This window comes from Oncorhynchus keta, chromosome 13, assembly GCF_023373465.1.
Source record: "Oncorhynchus keta strain PuntledgeMale-10-30-2019 chromosome 13, Oket_V2, whole genome shotgun sequence".
NCBI classification, from domain to species: Eukaryota; Metazoa; Chordata; class Actinopteri; order Salmoniformes; family Salmonidae; genus Oncorhynchus; species Oncorhynchus keta.
Genome location: NC_068433.1, coordinates 19,759,326 through 19,777,062, shown reverse-complemented (window position 1 = coordinate 19,777,062; position 17,737 = coordinate 19,759,326). Strand labels below are relative to the sequence as shown.

At 44.5% G+C, this 17,737-nt stretch overlaps 1 protein-coding gene across 14 annotated transcripts in view; it reads right to left on the bottom strand.

Annotated features, from left to right (window-relative positions):
* The window catches only part of LOC118392710 (adhesion G protein-coupled receptor L3-like), a 324,261-nt gene that overhangs the window by 37,321 nt on the left and 269,203 nt on the right, over window positions 1-17,737 (bottom strand). For all 14 annotated transcript variants that reach the window (XM_052459521.1, XM_052459531.1, XM_052459520.1 and 11 more), the window contains 2 exons: window positions 16,837-17,013; window positions 2,005-2,214 (listed from right to left, as the gene is read on the bottom strand). In XM_052459521.1, the coding sequence (XP_052315481.1) occupies window positions 2,005-2,214; window positions 16,837-17,013 (387 nt within the window). The remainder of the gene's footprint in view (window positions 1-2,004; window positions 2,215-16,836; window positions 17,014-17,737) is intronic.

Below are 17,737 nucleotides of genomic sequence, written 5' to 3'. Positions count from 1 at the left end.
CTCTAGGGTTCACATTTATGACAACAAGTGTGTGTGTGTCTGCCACTGTTCTTATTGTGCAACATTCCTTACCTTGGAAACTACAGCTCTCACACTCACACAAACACACATTCATTAACACAAAGTGAGAACCTCAAACAACTCCCCCCCCCTGTTGATAATGACGGTGTCCTTAGTGCAGAGCTCTAGCAGGTCAGCTCAGCTCTCTAAGTGACAATCCAGCGGCGGCCATTAAATGCAGGGGGTTGACATATTGATCGCCTAATCCAGATTACCCACAGCATTTAGAGATCAGTCTACTGCTCCACGACGGGAGGGCTATTTCAGTGGGGGGGGGTGGAAAGGGGAGGCTGGGGTGAGGGTGTGTGTGGTTCTTTGATAGAAACATTGGAGCTTGAGTTGTGTCAGGTGAAGTAACAGGGTAGAACTGGGGAGAACCAAGAGAACCATGGGGAGAACTGAGAGAACCAGGGGGACCGAGAGAATCAGGGGGAGAACCAGGGGGACTGAGGGGAGAGGCTAGATGAGGGCAAAGGTCAGGGTTTACTAGCAAAGGTATCCCATGGTGTTGATTATCATTGCTAGTTGAAAGGATACATGAAAGATGTTTGTTCGCTGAGCACATTTCATATGTCTCTCCTTTATACACGTGATTGACCTATACCATCAATACATTCTATACATTACATTCCAATAAATTGATGAACAACATTGTAATGAGTGGCTCACACACATCAACGTGGATACTTAAAGCTTCAAAGCACTCATGTTCTCATGTTCAGATGAGGCATTCGAATCGGAACAGACAAAGGGGTAATTAAATTGGTTTTAAACTCTAGAGGAAACAGATACATTCAACTACCTGCAACCTTCACTTCTTTAAATTATGATAGCAGACAATTTTCCATGAACCTGGGATCCTTGCTAATGTTGACTAGCACAAATATGATATAGCATCTACAGATGCATTGTACTTGAGCGGTTCACCCTTCAAAATACACAGATGCCCTAGGAAGTGCATCGAGGTACACTCAAACCTTAATGTTCTGCTCAGACTACTGAATTGCTTTCTCGAGTGGAGCTGGCCCTCAAGAGACGAGAGAGCCACGGTGAAGCGCACGCTGAATCCTCAAGTATCCGACATGCTTTTGAAATATTCAACTGCAATAGGAAGATGTGAGCAAAACAGTTCATAAGGGTTAAGGTCAAAAGCTGATGGATTTCCTAAATTCCTGTCTCAGCTTATGCTGGTTTTCTACTATAATTTCTAGAGTCTTACTAGGGTTGTTGTGTGAACAGAATAACTTGGAAGCAAAAGTTAAACATAAGAAATGAAACTGGTTATATGGTTAACTATCTAACCGTTACCAGTGGGCCACCTCTTTTGAAGCCCTGGTTACCATAGTGGGACTCATTCGTATAACAGGCAATTGGGCACAGAACCATGTCGAATTTAGACCTGAGGAACCAGGTGTGAAACCTCTCTGGCCAATCAGTAACACTAATGAATCAAACGCCAGGTTGAAATGAAAACATGTGGGCACTTTGGCCCTTCAAGCACTAGAGAGCTGATACCCTGGATGCATTTCAATAGTCTAACGTGGCTCCCTCTCCTCGCCTCTTTTCCCTGATCAGAACTGATTTGGGAGACAGGTGACAGATCCCAAATAGACTTTGTTGCCTTCACCTATCCTGCATGTTCAGAATAGAGCATATAAAGATGACAAGAAAAGGGAGCAACTTTAGACTACTGAGATGAAGCCCCCTGACACGCCTCCCTCTGTCAACCACTGGGACCTTCGGGGCCTTAAATACCAAAATGCATGAGACATGCTTGATGCAGGTGTGTGGTGGAGTCTATCACAAGTAGAAACCTCCCCAAATGGTCAGACAAACAGAGCAACGTCACCCTAGACCCGCCACTAACACACTGCTGCCATTGAAAACAGATAGAGTCGGCTGTGTTTGTTGAGCATCATCTGTCCGGCTTTGGAGTGTTCTTACCGGTTGGTCAGCTCGGTTGATCCCCACCAGGAAGAGGGACTCTGCAATGAAGAGGCTGATGCAGAGGTTCTTGTGGATGGTGTTGCGGTCGCTCTGGAGGCCCCGGAAGAAGCAGAAGGTGAACAGGCTGATGAGCAGGCAGACCAGGGAGAGCAGAATGCCAACCCATGTGATCACATCCAACAGCAGGTCATGGACCGGGTCAGTATTCTGGGAAAGGGTCAAAAAAAGAGGAAAGAAAGATTTGAAGTATTTTATTTGACATATTTAAAATACATATAGGAGTTGCCTCAACCATTTAAGTACCACAATAGATGCATTAAAATGACCAAGGCACAATCAAATCCACTGATTTATTTCCATTGTGGTACTCGTTATTATCGAGGAAATGCATTAGATGAGATTACTGTAATTTCTCACAATTCTTCAGGGTATTTGTGTTGCAACATTCTAACGAAACTGTATTGAATCAAGATATCACTGGCCAAAATGATTGTTCAGATGACAATATGATTCCAATCTGTTTTAGTTAGACTAAATCACTCATAACCTGTCTATAGCCTCATTTTTTAGTTTTTTTATTGTATAACTTTAATTTGTTCATTACTTTAGTATATTTATAAAACATTTGACTAACTCTATTTCTTGAATTGCATTATTGGTTAAGAGCTTGTAAGTAAACACTTGTATTAGGTGCATGTGACAAATACAATTTAATTTGATATGTTATATTCACTAATACACTCAAAACTAGATGAAACTGCCGTTCGGTAGGGCCACCTCTCAACCTCTTCAGGAAATTACCTAGCTGTCACAGACAGGACCACAGATGGTGATGTGGAAATGGCATGAAAATGTGTCACCAATGTTTTTTGGCAAGGTAACAAAATGAGCCATGTCATAGAAAGGGTCACAGGTGGCTGTGAAAGGCACTATAGGTAATTTATTCAACCGCACTACAGTCAATCAATGTCATCACTGCTTTTAGTCAATGGTTTTTTTAAAGGATAAATTCCCTAGCAATTTTAAAAAAGCACCCTAAATACAGGTACAGGAAATAAGCAGGCACTATGTGGCAACAACAACAATCAAAGGGAATGTACAGTAAACCACAAGTCTGTGCACTAAAGGACAACTTAAATGAAACACAAAAAAAGTAACACATTCTTTCAATGGCAATTCTTTCAGTGTGGCGTGTTCCATTTTCCATGCATCATGCCCTCTCAAATACATTCATATTGGTGCACGATCCCAACTGTATACCTGCCTAGACCATATGTGATCTGACTATGTATATTGTACTACATTCAGAAAGTATTCAGACCCCTTGACTTTTTCCACATTTTGTTCCGTTACAGATTACATTGTTTTTCGCATCAATCGACACACAATACCCCAAAATTGCAAAGAGAAAACAGGTTTAGACATTTTTGCAGATGTATTACAAAAAAAAAAAAAGTAAATAAAACCTTATTTACATGTATTCACACTTTACTATGAGACTCGAAATTGAGCTCAGGTGTATCCCGTTTCCATTTATCATCCTGATTGGAGTCCACCTGTGGTAAATTCAATTGATTTGACATGATTTGGAAAGGCACACACCTGTCTATATAAGGTCCCGCAGTGCATGACTGAGCAAAAACCAAGTCAATTCGAAGTTATTGTCCGTAGAGCTCAGAGACAGGATTCTGTTGAGGCACAGATCTGGGGAAGGGTACCAAAACATGTCTGCAGCATTGAAGGTCCCCAAGAACACAGTGACCACCATCATTCTTAAATGGAAGAAGTTTGGAACAACAAAAACTCTTCCTAGAGCTGGCCGTCCGGCCAAACTGAGCAATCGGGGGAGAAGGGCCTTGGTCAGCGAGGTGACCAAGAACCCGATGGTCACTCTGCCAGACCTCCAGAGTTCCTCTGTGGAGATGGTTGTCCTTATGGAAGGTTGTCCCATCTCTGCAGCACTCCACCAATCAGGCCTTTATGGTAGAGTGGCCAGATGGAAACCACTCCTCAGTAAAAGGCACAAAACAGCCCACTTGGAGTTTGCGAAAAGCCATTTAAAGAACTCACACCATCAGAAACAAGATTCTCTGGTTTGACGAAACCAAGATTGAACTCTTTGGCCTGAATGCCAACCGTCAGATCTGGAGGAAAACTTGCACCATCCCTATGATGATGCATGGTGGTGGCAGCATCATGCTGTGGGGATGTTTTTCAGTGGCAGGGACTGGGAGACTAGTCAGGATTGAGGGAAAGATGATCGGAGCAAAGTACAGAGAGATCCTTGATGGAAACTTGCTCCAGAGCACTCAGGACCTCAGCCTGTGGTGAAGGTTCACCTTCCAACAGGACAACAACCCTAAGCACATAGCCAAGACAAGGCAGGAGTGGCTTCGGGACAAGTCTCTGAAGAGCCCAGACCTGAACCCGATTGAACATCTCTGGAGAGACCTGAAAATAGCTGTGCAGTGATACTCCCCATCCAACCTGACAGAGCTTGAGAGGATCTGCAGAGAAGAATGGGGGAAACTCCCCAAATACAGGTGTGCCAAGCTTGTAGCGTCACTCAAGAAGACTTGAGGATGTATTCGTTGCCAAAGGTGCTTCAACAGAGTACTGAGTAAAAGGTCTGAATACCTATGTAAATGTCATATTTCTGTTTTGTTTTGTTATACATTTGAAAAAAAAATGTAAAAACCTGTTTTTACTTTGTCATTATGGGGTATTGTGTGTAGATTGATGAGGGGAAAAAAAAGTTCAGACATTTTCGAATAAGGCTGTAACGTAACACAAAATGAGGAAAACGTCAAGGGGTCTGAATACTTTCAGAATGCACTGTATACTGTATATAGTGATGCTGTGCTATTTGAGATGAGATGCAAGACACATTTCCAGAAAGAGACAAAAAATAAAAAAATACATGTGTGTAGAGATTTGCGCTTACAACCTCATAAGGATAACATCCACACACAGAAGACACACCAAATTGATTTAAACACAATGTCCAAAAGCACGCAGTGCTTCTTGATTACCATAAAATTCCCTTCTGGCACCGTTTTTTGCCCTCATCAATCAATTATGGCCTAATCAATACCACGCAGACCCTTGTTTCATTAAGATGCAATACCCACGTCCTGCATAGTCAGCACGTTTAGATGAGGACCTCATCCAAGTTATATTGGTTATTAGTTTTTAAGGAATGCTGTGGATAGTTGGAAACTCATGTACCAACCAAATACACACATGGATCTTGAAAACCACCTGCTCTGGAGGGGTGAAAGCTGATCTAGGATCAACTTCCTCTCCCTCAATCCTAACCATTAGTTGGTGGAAATGCAAAACTCACCCACGATCAGCATCTAGGGGAAACTTCACCCTTCACCATTCGGCTCTAACATCATCATTTGTCACTAAAGTCATCATAACTCTCCAGGACACACACCTAAAATATATTCAAGATAACTGTGAAAACGTGATGCGGTCCCAAGAAACTAAGTCTCTTATGTCTAGAAAACCAGCCAATTAAGCATCCGAGACATCGTGATTTATTAACATAACGTATTTACTGCCAACCAAACACTGGTCAGCTTCAGACACTCCTCATTTCCCCACATAATTATCTTCATTCTCCAACCAGTAAGCATTCACTTCAAGGCTTTGTTCAAAATACTTCAAAGAAAACTGGTATCCGTGGTATCCGCCGTCAAAACTGACTGCTGTCCCTGCTGGGCTCGACGTTTCCGGACTCGACTACGCATGAGTAGTAATGAGGATCACAGAGGTAACACAATAGGAATAGAAACAGCTTTTCTTCTCCATAGCCTTTAGCTGTGATGAACATGATTGCACATTTGATTTACTTGCAGTGTTTCCTGAGGATGTACGTTTTGCAGAGCAGGTATTCAATCACTAGAAACGTGTGTGTGTGTGTGTGTGTGTGTGTGTGTGTGTGTGTGTGTGCAATTCTAAAGGCTTACACAATATTCCTCAAGGACAATATCGCAAATAGAGGATGCGCTCATCACTGTTTCCTTACAGAAAACACACAGTATATATTTTCACCCAAACGAGCACAGCCTTTAAATCAAACTTCCACCCGAGTCAGCAGTAGGATTCTCCACAGGGGGCGGGGTGAAAGGCTAGAGCAACCAGGGGGGATTTTTTTGCAGCAAGGGGATCTTGGTAGGAAACGACACACAAAAGGCCTGTTTAACGGGTGCGTGGAGGATGGGCTAACGCTAGCGGGGAGAGAGAAGAGAACAGATGCTGATCATTAAGGGGCTGCTGTACAATAACAGTCGACCCGCTACCCTGAGCCTCTTGATTCTCATGCCTGATGAGCCGTAGTGTATACATCAGGGGGGGGGTGAGCTGTGTGTGTGTGTGTGTGTTTCTGTCTCTGTCGGTCTCAAAGGCATCTCATGCGCTGGGTGGTGGCAGATGCAGATTGTTTGGAAAAGGGGGCCTCGGGTAGGTTGAGCTAGCGAGAGGGGGTGCTGGGTAAAAAGGAGAGGGAGGTCTAGGACGCATCCACACCTGTGTGATGGATCTACTGCAGTGACATCTCTTTGTTCTGGAAGGGTGGATGATCGCTAAGGCGCCACCGGCCACAAATATATCCTTACGATGAAGGCCCTTTTCTGGGGTCTCGCCCGGGATGGCAGCTGGCTGTCGCACACTACCGCCACAGAGCCACGGTGGCTCAACCTCAACGCTCCTCTCCTTTAACAGGCGTCCGTGGCGGGAAGGGGCACGGGGTCCCCAAAGCAGCGGACTAACTCGCTCCAAAATTCACTCTGTGTCGTGGGTGGCCTCCGAGTCATACCAGTGGATATGTTACTTACTAGGGCGGTACGCGCCTTGTGCACATTCGATTTCTCTTCCAATCTCTCCCGTCACACTTTTTTATTTCTTGAACACACATATTTTTCATTCCAGACAGATGCCGGGGGAGATTGGGTTTGTCCCTGATCTGTTACCGCGAGGCACAACATATGGCCTGCTGTTACCAGGAAATCAGACAGTGGACAAAACACTAAGAACACCTTCCTTATTATTGAGTTGCACCCCCTTTTTTGCCCTCAGAACAGCCTCAATTCGGCAGGGCGTGGACTCTACAAGTTGTCGAAAACGTTCCACAGGGATGCTGGCACATGTTGACTCCAATGCTTCCCACAGTTGTTGTCAAATTAGCTGGATGTCCTTTGGGTTGTGGACGATTCTTGATATACACGGGAAACAGTTGAGCGTAAAAAACGCAGCAGCGTTGCAGTTCTTGACACACTCAAACCAGGAATGGCACACATACCACATGTCTCAATTGTCTCAAGGATCAAAAAAAAAATCCTTCTTTAACCCGTCTCCTCCCCTTAATCTACACAGATTTTAATTGGATTTAACAAGTGACATCAATAATGTCATGGAAAGAGCAGGTGTTCCTAATGTTTTGTGCACTCAGTGTACATGTCAACTGCATTCCCTGTTGCGCTATATCCTAACACCTCCAATCAAGTCCATCCAATCAGATATCAAACTATAACAAATGAATTGCCGTTGAGACCCTTCATCCTAACAGGGGTGCCTCCACTGGGCTCTGGACGTGTCAAGATCATGTGGGCCAATGGGAGAGAGAAGATAAGCCTTCCTTCCTTGATATTCCTCAAAGAACAGCTCACAGCATGATGCCAATCCAATTAAAATGCATAAATCTACCTGGATGACACAGAGAGAGAGAGAGAGAGAGAGCATGCTTCAGTCATAAAATATGGTGGGGCAGGGCAAATGTTGTAGTAAGGGTATCAGTAGTCCTACTGAGGGGTGTCGCGCGGCGCTTTCACGTATGGGCAAGGATTTACGATCTGTATGGGACGAAGAGAGGGTAGCAAAGAGGGCACATGAATCAGGGATCTCAAACCATTTATCAGGTTTAAAGGGCCAGGAGGAGACCTTGACGTTTCTATTCAGTGCATGTGCCTAATAGAAACGTACAATGTCCTCAGCGACAATAACCGTGATATAATGCCGGCAGTAGACTATGTATGCGGCCTCCTAAGGTGGAATGCGTTCATATAGCAGTCGGGACGTGGATCTATCCAACGTCATTTTTTCCTTATGTGATGAGATGGCGTTTGACCCCAAATCTGTCGGTGACCAAGTGCTTGTCCACAATCTCAACATAGCACAGTTTAGTTCGTATAATTATCTGGGTGTAAATATGGACAATGTGGTGAGCTGGAAGATCGAAGTGGAGAGTGTCTGCTGCAGACTGCAACGCCTCTATTTCCTACATAGACTCAGTGTAATTGGAGTTGACCAGAAACGAAAGCTCCTGTTCTACTATGTGGTCATAGAGAGTATCCTGAGATGTCGTTAACAGATCGTTATCAGATTATTATTTCAGACCCCTCCCATGTCCCTCCTCCGACTCAGGCAGACGCTATAGGGTCCCTCCTTCGTCTCAGGCAGACGCTATAGGGTCCCTCCTCCGACTCAGGCAGACGCTATAGGGTCCCTCCTCCGACTCAGGCAGACGCTATAGGGTCCCTCCTCCGACTCAGGCAGAAGCTATAGGGTCCCTCCTCCGACTCAGGCAGAAGCTATAGGGTCCCTCCTCCGACTCAGGCAGACGCTATAGGGTCCCTCCTCCGACTCAGGCAGATGCTATAGGGTCCCTCCTCCGACTCAGGCAGACGCTATAGGGTCCCTCCTCCGACTCAGGCAGACGCTATAGGGTCCCCACATGTAAGCTGAACAGGTATAAGCACTCCTTCACTCCCATGGCCATCAAATACCTGAACAGCAACAAGTAAAGCTGAAGGAATATGCTAAGGATTATGTATGTGGCTGTATGAGAAGTGTATGGTGATATGGGTAATGTATGTATTAAGTTGAGAGTGTAACGTACAGTCTCAATTTTGTATACAGCAGTATTTAACCTTTAGTTAACCAGGGAAGTCAGTTAAGAACAAATTCTTATTTACAATGTAGGCCTACCCCAGCCAAACCCTAAACCGGATGACGCTGGGCCAATTGTGCGCCGCCCTATGGGACTCCCAATCACGGCCGGTTGGGATACAGCCCAGGATTGAACCAGGGTACGTGTCTGAGACAATTTCCCCCATGGAACATTAAAGTTCATCCTATACTAAATAAACAGACAGAAAAGCACATGGATGACCTCTTTTTATGAACATCAAGACACTGAGACCACAACAGGTTATCATGCCACATTAAGATTTAGAAGGTTCGAAAGCTACTCTACATAGGTGGATGGAAGTTACAAGTTATAATAGGTTCTAAGTTAACATCGTGGGAACCGTGCACACATTGACTGTGCCATCTATACTGTCCAAAGCCTAGAATGTATCACGGTATCTTCATCATTTCCAATTCAGACACCCCACCAGGACACTGATATATGGGTTTACCACCACCACCACCATCATCCTATTGAGAGGAACCATTGATTTATACCCCGGTGGTCCCTAGGGAATGGTGCTACTTACAGGTGGCTCGATATTACCTCCAGCCCAATCCCGGCCTACACGCTCACTACCTAAGTAATGGCCTGTATGTGGAGGGACAACAGGTCTATCTTTCTAAGTCTCGGCTGGGGGGGTTGTAGCTGCTATTTAAACAGTGCCTCCTCCACCCCGGGGCTGTCTTGGAAATAGAAGCTTAAATTCAAAAGGAGGGTGGTTCGATGAAGAGTGGACTGTTGATGCCTTGGAGTAGCTGGCTGGGTGGTGGGTCTGGACTATTAAGGTACTGAACCAGGAAGTCTAAAGCAGGCTTTTCCAAATGTTGGTCCTTTAGTAACACTGGTGTTATATTTGATCAACCGCTTAAATGGCATTACTGGAATGAATACGACATCACTCTGTAGAAATCAAAGGGGCCTTTGAATCTGGGGTAGCCAGGCGCTAAAATAGACCTTGGTTCTATTTGTGAAGCATGATGCGCTGCAAGTCACACCTCTCCCATCTCCTCATTGGTTTTTCCGAGCACATACCCACGTGGGTGATTGAAAGATGAATGAGGTCCACACTTGGTTGCCAACCGCTATGGAGTAGAAGGGAAAAGGAGGAGGAGACGAAGAAGGAGAAGAGGAGGAAGAAGGAGGAAGAAGAACGCGGAGAGTTTACAAGAAACTAATTAGGTTTCCCCTTTAATCTGTGGAGTGTCACAAAACTTTGTGGGTCAAAATTCTACAAAGATCCAGCATAAAAAATTGACCTTGTGCACTTCAGGTAAAATAAGAACCCAATGTTTATATCTCAGGACAAATTAGTTAGCAACAGACAGCTAGTTAGCTAAATGTCCAAGAATGTTTCGATCTTTCCCCAAATTAATATAGTTGGTGTAACGATCGCCGTAGGTGGAAGAAGAGGAGGAACAATGCGCAGCGTGGTAAGTGACCATGTTTTTAATGAAATAACTGAACACTGAACAAAAATACGACAAACAAACAGTCCTGTACGGTGAATGGAAAAACACTGAACAGAAAATAAATCACCCACAAAACACAGGTGGGAAAAGGCTACCTAAGTATGATACTCAATCACAGACAACGAACAACACCTGCCTCTGATTGAGAACCATACCAGGCCAAACACATAAACGCAACATAGAAAAACAAACATAGACGACCCACCCCAACACACACCCTGACCAAACTAAAACAAAGACATAACAAAGGAACTAAGGTCAGAACGTGACAGTTGGTTCAGAGTTAGTTTTGATATTTCAACCTGTCTGTCTGGCGGGGATAGACAAACTCAACATGTGCACGATGGCATTGAGAGGCCGGTTAGGTCGTCATGTTTGCCGCACACCACTAGTATACAAAAGATATCATTTTTTATTCTTCCATATAAACACAAAAAAACATGGTAAATTGTGGGGGGTATTGTCAGTAAGTAGTTGCTTGAAAAAGTCCAAGATTTCAGGATCAAAAACAGGATATCGAAATAATGACATGTACTGTATCACCCCTTGAGACCAAAATGGACCCGTTGGCACTTTTAGGGTTAAAAGAGATCATGTTGGATATTGACAGGAATGACGACCTGCTGGGACAAGTTGAAGCAATTCCCAACAGCCGTTGGAAACCTTAGTTCAAACAACAACCAAATGTTCTCTTTGTGAAACTTCCAGCTGGATAGAGGAGCTTATCAATAGACTTAAACAACCCTTTAAAATATTCGTTATTATTATCATAATATTTCTATGTTTGATGAGAGAGCAATTGGAGTTGACTGATTAGAGGAGATATCATACTGTACTTTGACAGACCGCTTAAGCAAACCCTCTCGAAACTCGCAATCACTTCCCTTCCCGGAGACACAAAAGCGACGTAATCTCTGACTAACACACAGCTGGTGATGGGCCATTTAGTTTCATTTGTTTACGTGGCCGACGGGTGTACTTCAGTGCGTCGGCAGGAACAGCTCACGTTGGTGCACAAAAGGCCTGAGAGGTGAGACAGACGAAAGTGACGGCACTTAATCCCTTCCCGATTGTTTTGGATGGCAGCTACCTCATTCCCTGTCGTTGACAGACACGGTGTGAGCCTTTGCCTATTGGGATATGATAGTGAGTCACACTGTCGATGGCCTTCAGGACTGTGGTGACTTTTTAATGTTGACAATGCTTCAGTCAGTACAACACTTCAATTTGCATTTGTTTTTTATTTCACCTTTATTAAACCAGGTCGGCTTGTTGAGAACAAGTTCTCATTTGTAACGGCAACCTGGCCAAGATAAAGCATAGGAATTCGACACATACAACAACACAGAGTTACACATAGAATAAACAAAACATAGTCAATAATACAGTAGAACAAAAGACAACAAAAAGTCTATATACAGTGAGTGCAAATGAGGTAAGATAAGGGACTTAAGGCAATAAATAGGCCATGGTGGCAAAGTAATTAGAGGATGAATGTGCAAGTAGAGATACTGGGGTGCAAAGGAGCAAGATAAATAAATAAATACTGTATGGGGATGAGGTAGGTAGATAGCCCATCTGTAAACTGTGAGCTGCTCTGACAGCTGGTGCTTAAAGCTAGTGAGGGAGATATGAGTCTCCAGCATCAGAGATTTTTGCAGTTTGTTCTAGTCATTGGCAGCAGAGAACTGGAAGGAAAGACGACCAAAGGACGAATTGATTTTGGGGGTGACCAGTGAGATATACCTGCTGGAGCGCGTGCTACGAGTGGGTGCTGCTATGGTGGCCAGTGAGCTGAGATAAGGCGGGGCTTTACCTAGCAGAGACTTGTAGATAACCTGTAGCCAGTGCGTTTGGCGACGAGTATGAAGCGAGGGCCAACCAATGAGAGCGTACAGTTCGCAATGGTGGGTAGTGTATGGGGCTTTGGTGACAATACGGATGGCACTGTGATAGACTGCATCCAGTTTGTTGAGTAGAGTGTTGGAGGCTATTTTATAGATGACATCACCGAAGTCGAGGAACGGTAGAATGGTCAGTTTTACGAGGGTATGTTTGGCAGCATGAGTGAAGGATGCTTTGTTGCGATATAGGAAGCCAATTCTAGATTTAATTTTGGATTGGAGATGCTTAATGTGAGTCTGGAAGGAGAGTTTACAGTCTAACCAGACACCTAGGTATTTGTAGTTGTCCACCTATTATAAATCAGAGTAGTGATGCTGGACGGGCGAGCAGGTGCGGGCAGTGATCGGTTGAATAGCATGCGTTTAGTTTTACTTACATTTAAGAGCAGTTGGAGGCCCCGGAAGGAGAGTTGTATGCCATTGAAGCTCGTCTGGAGGTTAGTTAACACAAAGAGGGGCCAAAAGTATACATAATGGTGTCGTCTGCATAGAGGTGTACCAGAGTCACCAGCAGCAAGAGCAACATCATTGATGTATACAGAGAAGAGAGTCGGCCCGAGGATTGAACCCTGTGGCACCCCCATAGAGACTGCCAGAGGTCCAGACAACAGGCCCTCCGATTTGACATACTGAACTCTATCAGAGAAGTAGTTGGTAAACCAGGCAAGGCAATCATTTGAGAAACCTGTCGAGCTTGCCAACAAGAATGTGGTGATTGACAGAGTCGAAGAGGGGGAAGAGGGGGATGACCGCGGCAGCTTTCCAATCTTTGGGAATCTCAGACGATACGAAAGAGGTTGAACAGGCTAGTAATAGGGGTTGAAACAATTGTTGCAGATTTTTAGAAAGAGAGGGTCCAGATTGTCTAGCCCGGCTGATTTGTATTTTTGCAGCTCTTTCAGAACATCAGCTATCTGGATTTGGGTAAAGGAGAAATAGTGGGGGCAATGGTGGGTTGCTGTGGAAGTTGCCGGGCAGTTGACCGGGGTAGGGGTAGCCAGGTGGAAAGCATGGCCAGCCGTAGAGAAATGCTTATTGAAATTCTCAATTATGGTGGATTTATCGGTGGTGACAGTGTTTCCCAGCCTCAGAGCAGTGGGCAACTGGGAGGAGGTGCTCTTATTCTCCATGGACTTTACAGTGTCCCAGAACTTTTTTGGAGTTCGTACTACAGGATGCAAATTTCTGTTTGAAAAACCTAGCCTTAGCTTTCCTAACTGCCTGTGTATATTTGAAAAGTTACATATCACAGGGGCTATTCAATGTTAATTCAGAACGCCACAGGATGTTTTTGTGCTGGTCAAGGGCAGACAGGTCTGGAGTGAACCAAGGACTATATCTATTCCCAGTTCTACATTTTTTGAATGGGGCATGCTTATTTAAGATGGTGAGGAAGGCACTTTTAAAGAATAGCCAGGCATCATCTACTGACGGGATGAGGTCAATGTCATTCCAGGATACCCCGGCCATGTCAATTAGAAAAGCCTGCTCGCAGAAGTGTTTTAGGGAGCGTTTGACAGTGATGAGGGGTGGTCGTTTGGTCGCAGACCCATTACGGATGCAGGCAATGAGGCAGTGATCGCTGAGATCTTGATTGAAAACAGCAGAGGTGTATTTGGAGGGCGAGTTAGTTAGGATGACATCTATGAGAGTGCCCATGTTTACGGATTTGGAGTTGTACCTGGTAGGTTCATTGATAATTTGTGTGAGATTGAGGGCATCAAGCTTGGATTGTAGGATGGCCGGGGTGTTAAGCATGTCCCAGTTTAGGTCACCTAGTAGCACGAGCTCAGAAGATAGATGGGGGGCAATCATTCACATATGGTATCGAGGGCACAGCTGGGGGCAGAGGGAGGTCTATAGCAAGCAGCAACAGTGAGAGATTTGTTTCTGGAAAGGTGCATTTTTAGAAGTAGAAGCTCAAATAATAAGTGCAAGTCCACAGATAATCAAAAAGTACATAACCATTTTCAATAGACAAAGATGGATCTTTTTTCACCTCCTTTGGCAGAGATCAAAGTTACATAATTAATTCCTCAGAGAGTCAGAGTCCGTGGATTCAAGATACACATATCTACAATACCGAGCTAGCGCAATAATCACCCATATGCTTTAAGTTCAAAGGTAAAATACAAACATGAAAGTTAAGACTGGGCAGCGTGGTGCAATCAAGAACGAGATGAGGGCCGTTATTGATGAAAGGCACCACATTAGCTGGTCTATGTTGTCTTAATAGAATTAAGAAAAAGCTCACATCATTAAATAACCAAGTTCATGCTTTTAATACAGGTTTATGTACTCGCATTTGGTCAGCTTTCAAAATGTCCAGCAGGTACAGTTCTGGTTGAAAACGGGTTGTAGAGACATCACTTCAGCCAACTACTACAGCCTTATAACGATACCTCAACTTAGTAATATCTCTCTCTAGGACTAAGTAATATCTATAATAATAAGCTGTGCATGAACAACTGAACGTATCAAACAACGTCTTATCATGAAAGCCCAAACACTTCCCGAACTTTAAAGTAGAGTAGTATTATTGTCACTTATAACTGGAACACCCTGTCTATCTGCCGGAATACAGCAAAACGAAAGATGACGGCGACAGCGGGCCTCTGCCCGCTCAAAGTGAAGATGGTAATTGCGGCATGCCAATCTGCAATCTCTCACTCAGAGGGTAATGTGTAATAACAATGCCTAGACAGAACAGCGCGATATGTTTAGTTACCATGGAGACAAAATATGGTCACTCCAATTTACGGCATTTTTGTGCTCTTTCTTCACCATTCATTAGTGCTTCCGGATTGGAATACCTTGGCAGTGTGTCAATGGATGCCTGCGTTTCCTCAGAACCAAAATGTCTTTCGAGTAGAAAAATGCAGCAATTTTGGAATTGGGGTGTAACGACTTTCCACTTTCCCCCTGAATGAACACCAGCATCCTGGAGTTTCCAAAAGGTGAGTGAATCATATGACAAAGTGCTTCTTTCACACCCATTTTGCCCTATTTTTCATCCGTTTTCTTTTATTCTGTTAAGGCCCCTAGATTATTCGCAGCTTCCCTCTGCATTCATGGCCCGGTTTGACACCAAGGCTTGAGCACACTGGCTCCCCCAAGCCAAGCGGCTTAGTGACAAACAGTAACTCCTCCTCACTGGGGGTGACCCCCTTTGGACCAAAGGGGCTGGTTGGCTGGAGCGGGGTGGGAGCTCGGGTAGAAGGGAGGTCTGTGGTTACATGGCCTTGGGCAAACTGGGAGAGACATTATAGAGTCATCCTTCCCTGCTGATTAAGGTTCACTGCCTTGGGGGGAGAGAGAAAGAGAAAGTGCAAGAAAGATGGGAGAGAGAGAGTGAGAGGGAGTGAGAAAGAGGGGGGAGAGAGTGAGAGGGAGGGAGAGAGAGAAAGAGGGGAGAGTGAGGGAGGGAGAGGGAGAGAGAAAGAGGGGAGAGAGAGTGTGAGAGAGAGGGAGAGAGCGAGGGAGAAAGAGGGAGAGAGAAAAAAGAGGAGATCTCTCCTATTATATGTTTCCTCTCTTTATCCCTCCTCTCCCTCCTCGCTTTTCCTGTGTCTGTGAAACAGCTCTGTATTTCTCTTCACTTTCTGTTGTTTTCCCAGAAGACGAAAGCGGACAATGAAGCATCCAACAGTGCAAAGAAAGAACTTCTCCCAGATCTTTTCTCCCAGGTAAAAGAGCACACACAACATATCAATTCATGCTTTTAAAATAAAATGCACCCTTTCGCTAAATCTCTTTCATACGAGTCTTTGTATCAGACAGCAACAAATAAAAGTCAAAGTAAAAAATAAAAAATGGAGTTGCAATATATTTGCTTCAATGTAACGAAATAACATTAATTGAAAAGTAAACTTGGATTTAAGCATCGCAATGAGACACTTAAAAGCACAATAACAAACACCAGCAACCCCAAATATTTTAGGAGGCGCATAAATACCATTTTTATCGTGATTGGTCTATTATACACAGAAAATGTAAATGTGTTAATTTATGCTTTCCCAGTACCAGGCTCCAACAACTTAAAGAGATGCTGATTCTCCTTCAATTCATCAACACGCGACTATCGGAACTATCGAAACATTGAATTGTGCGTTCACGTGTTCTAAATGCTTTCAAACATAGTATGTATCAAGACGACTGAACGGCAGCCTCTTAGAACTCCTGAAGGTCCAAATGCATTTTCCTTTTTTCCCCTCCATTTTCTGGCCACTCTCTCCAACTATTCACACAAGGCCTAGCACAAGGCAAGGGGACAATTACTACACAAAACACTAAAGATGCTTTCGGCACAAAAAAAAAAGCTCTTAGATTTCGATCTTAACTCTGCCATTTTGTAGAATGTGCTATGAAGGTTGCAAAACAGAGCTCTCCATCGTCTACTACTTGTGGAATGTGTATTGCTTCTACGGGATCTGAGCTGAAAGCAAACGGAATGAGGAGCCGGTGGAACAGGCCTTACCTTGACCTCCACGTGAGCCATGAGGACGGCAAAGTTAGTCAGGTGGGTACAAGAGCACGTGGTGTGAGTCCTGTTGGTGCCTAGCAACCGGCAATCCTGCGTCGACCAGTACCCCGTCATGGTCCTCTTGGAATAACTCCAGAAAGAACAGTTGGGGTTAAAGCTTTCCTTGGATTGCTGTGGGGGACAAACCACATAACAATTAGCCTATGGGCCCCTGCACAATGGAGCTAATGGGAGGAAAAACACACACATTGATTGCAGGTTGAGTCATGTTTCTTTTCTAAACGGCTCTGGCTGGGTTAAATGGAAACGCATGGGGCTAATTCCAGGTAAGCTCTCATAACCTCGACACAATGCCATAACTCCAGATCCGGACAAAATATTTCTGAAAAAAGCCCCTTAATTCCCTTTTCCCGGTGGCAGTGCAGGTTTAGTTTAATGGCGGCGGCGGGCAGCCTTTCATTGTGCTTTTCAACCTTTCACTTTAACCTTCACTGTGCGACAATAGACTGCCCCGCTGCTCTCTGCAAGGTGGCGGGCCTTAACGGCTGCCATCTCGCTGGCCCGTTTCAAAACAGTCACTTAAGAGCTTAATGCAGGTAAAGCTCGAGAGGAGAGACGTGCCGATGCATAGGAATGCCTCAAATAGTTTTCAACAGGTAAAGTTTCCTTGATGTGGGGAACCACCGTCTCTTGCAGCTAGATATTGCCGGGCCACTTCAACTGCACCTTAAATCCTGGGTGCATTTAAAGGAATTGTCCACAGCAGAAGACAATCTGGCTGCTACTGACAATGCAATCAAAACTGTGACTGTGGAACATGGGGCTGTGTCCCAAACGGCACCATAAACAGCTCTGGTCAAAAGTAGTGCACTGTATAGGGAATAGGATTCCATTT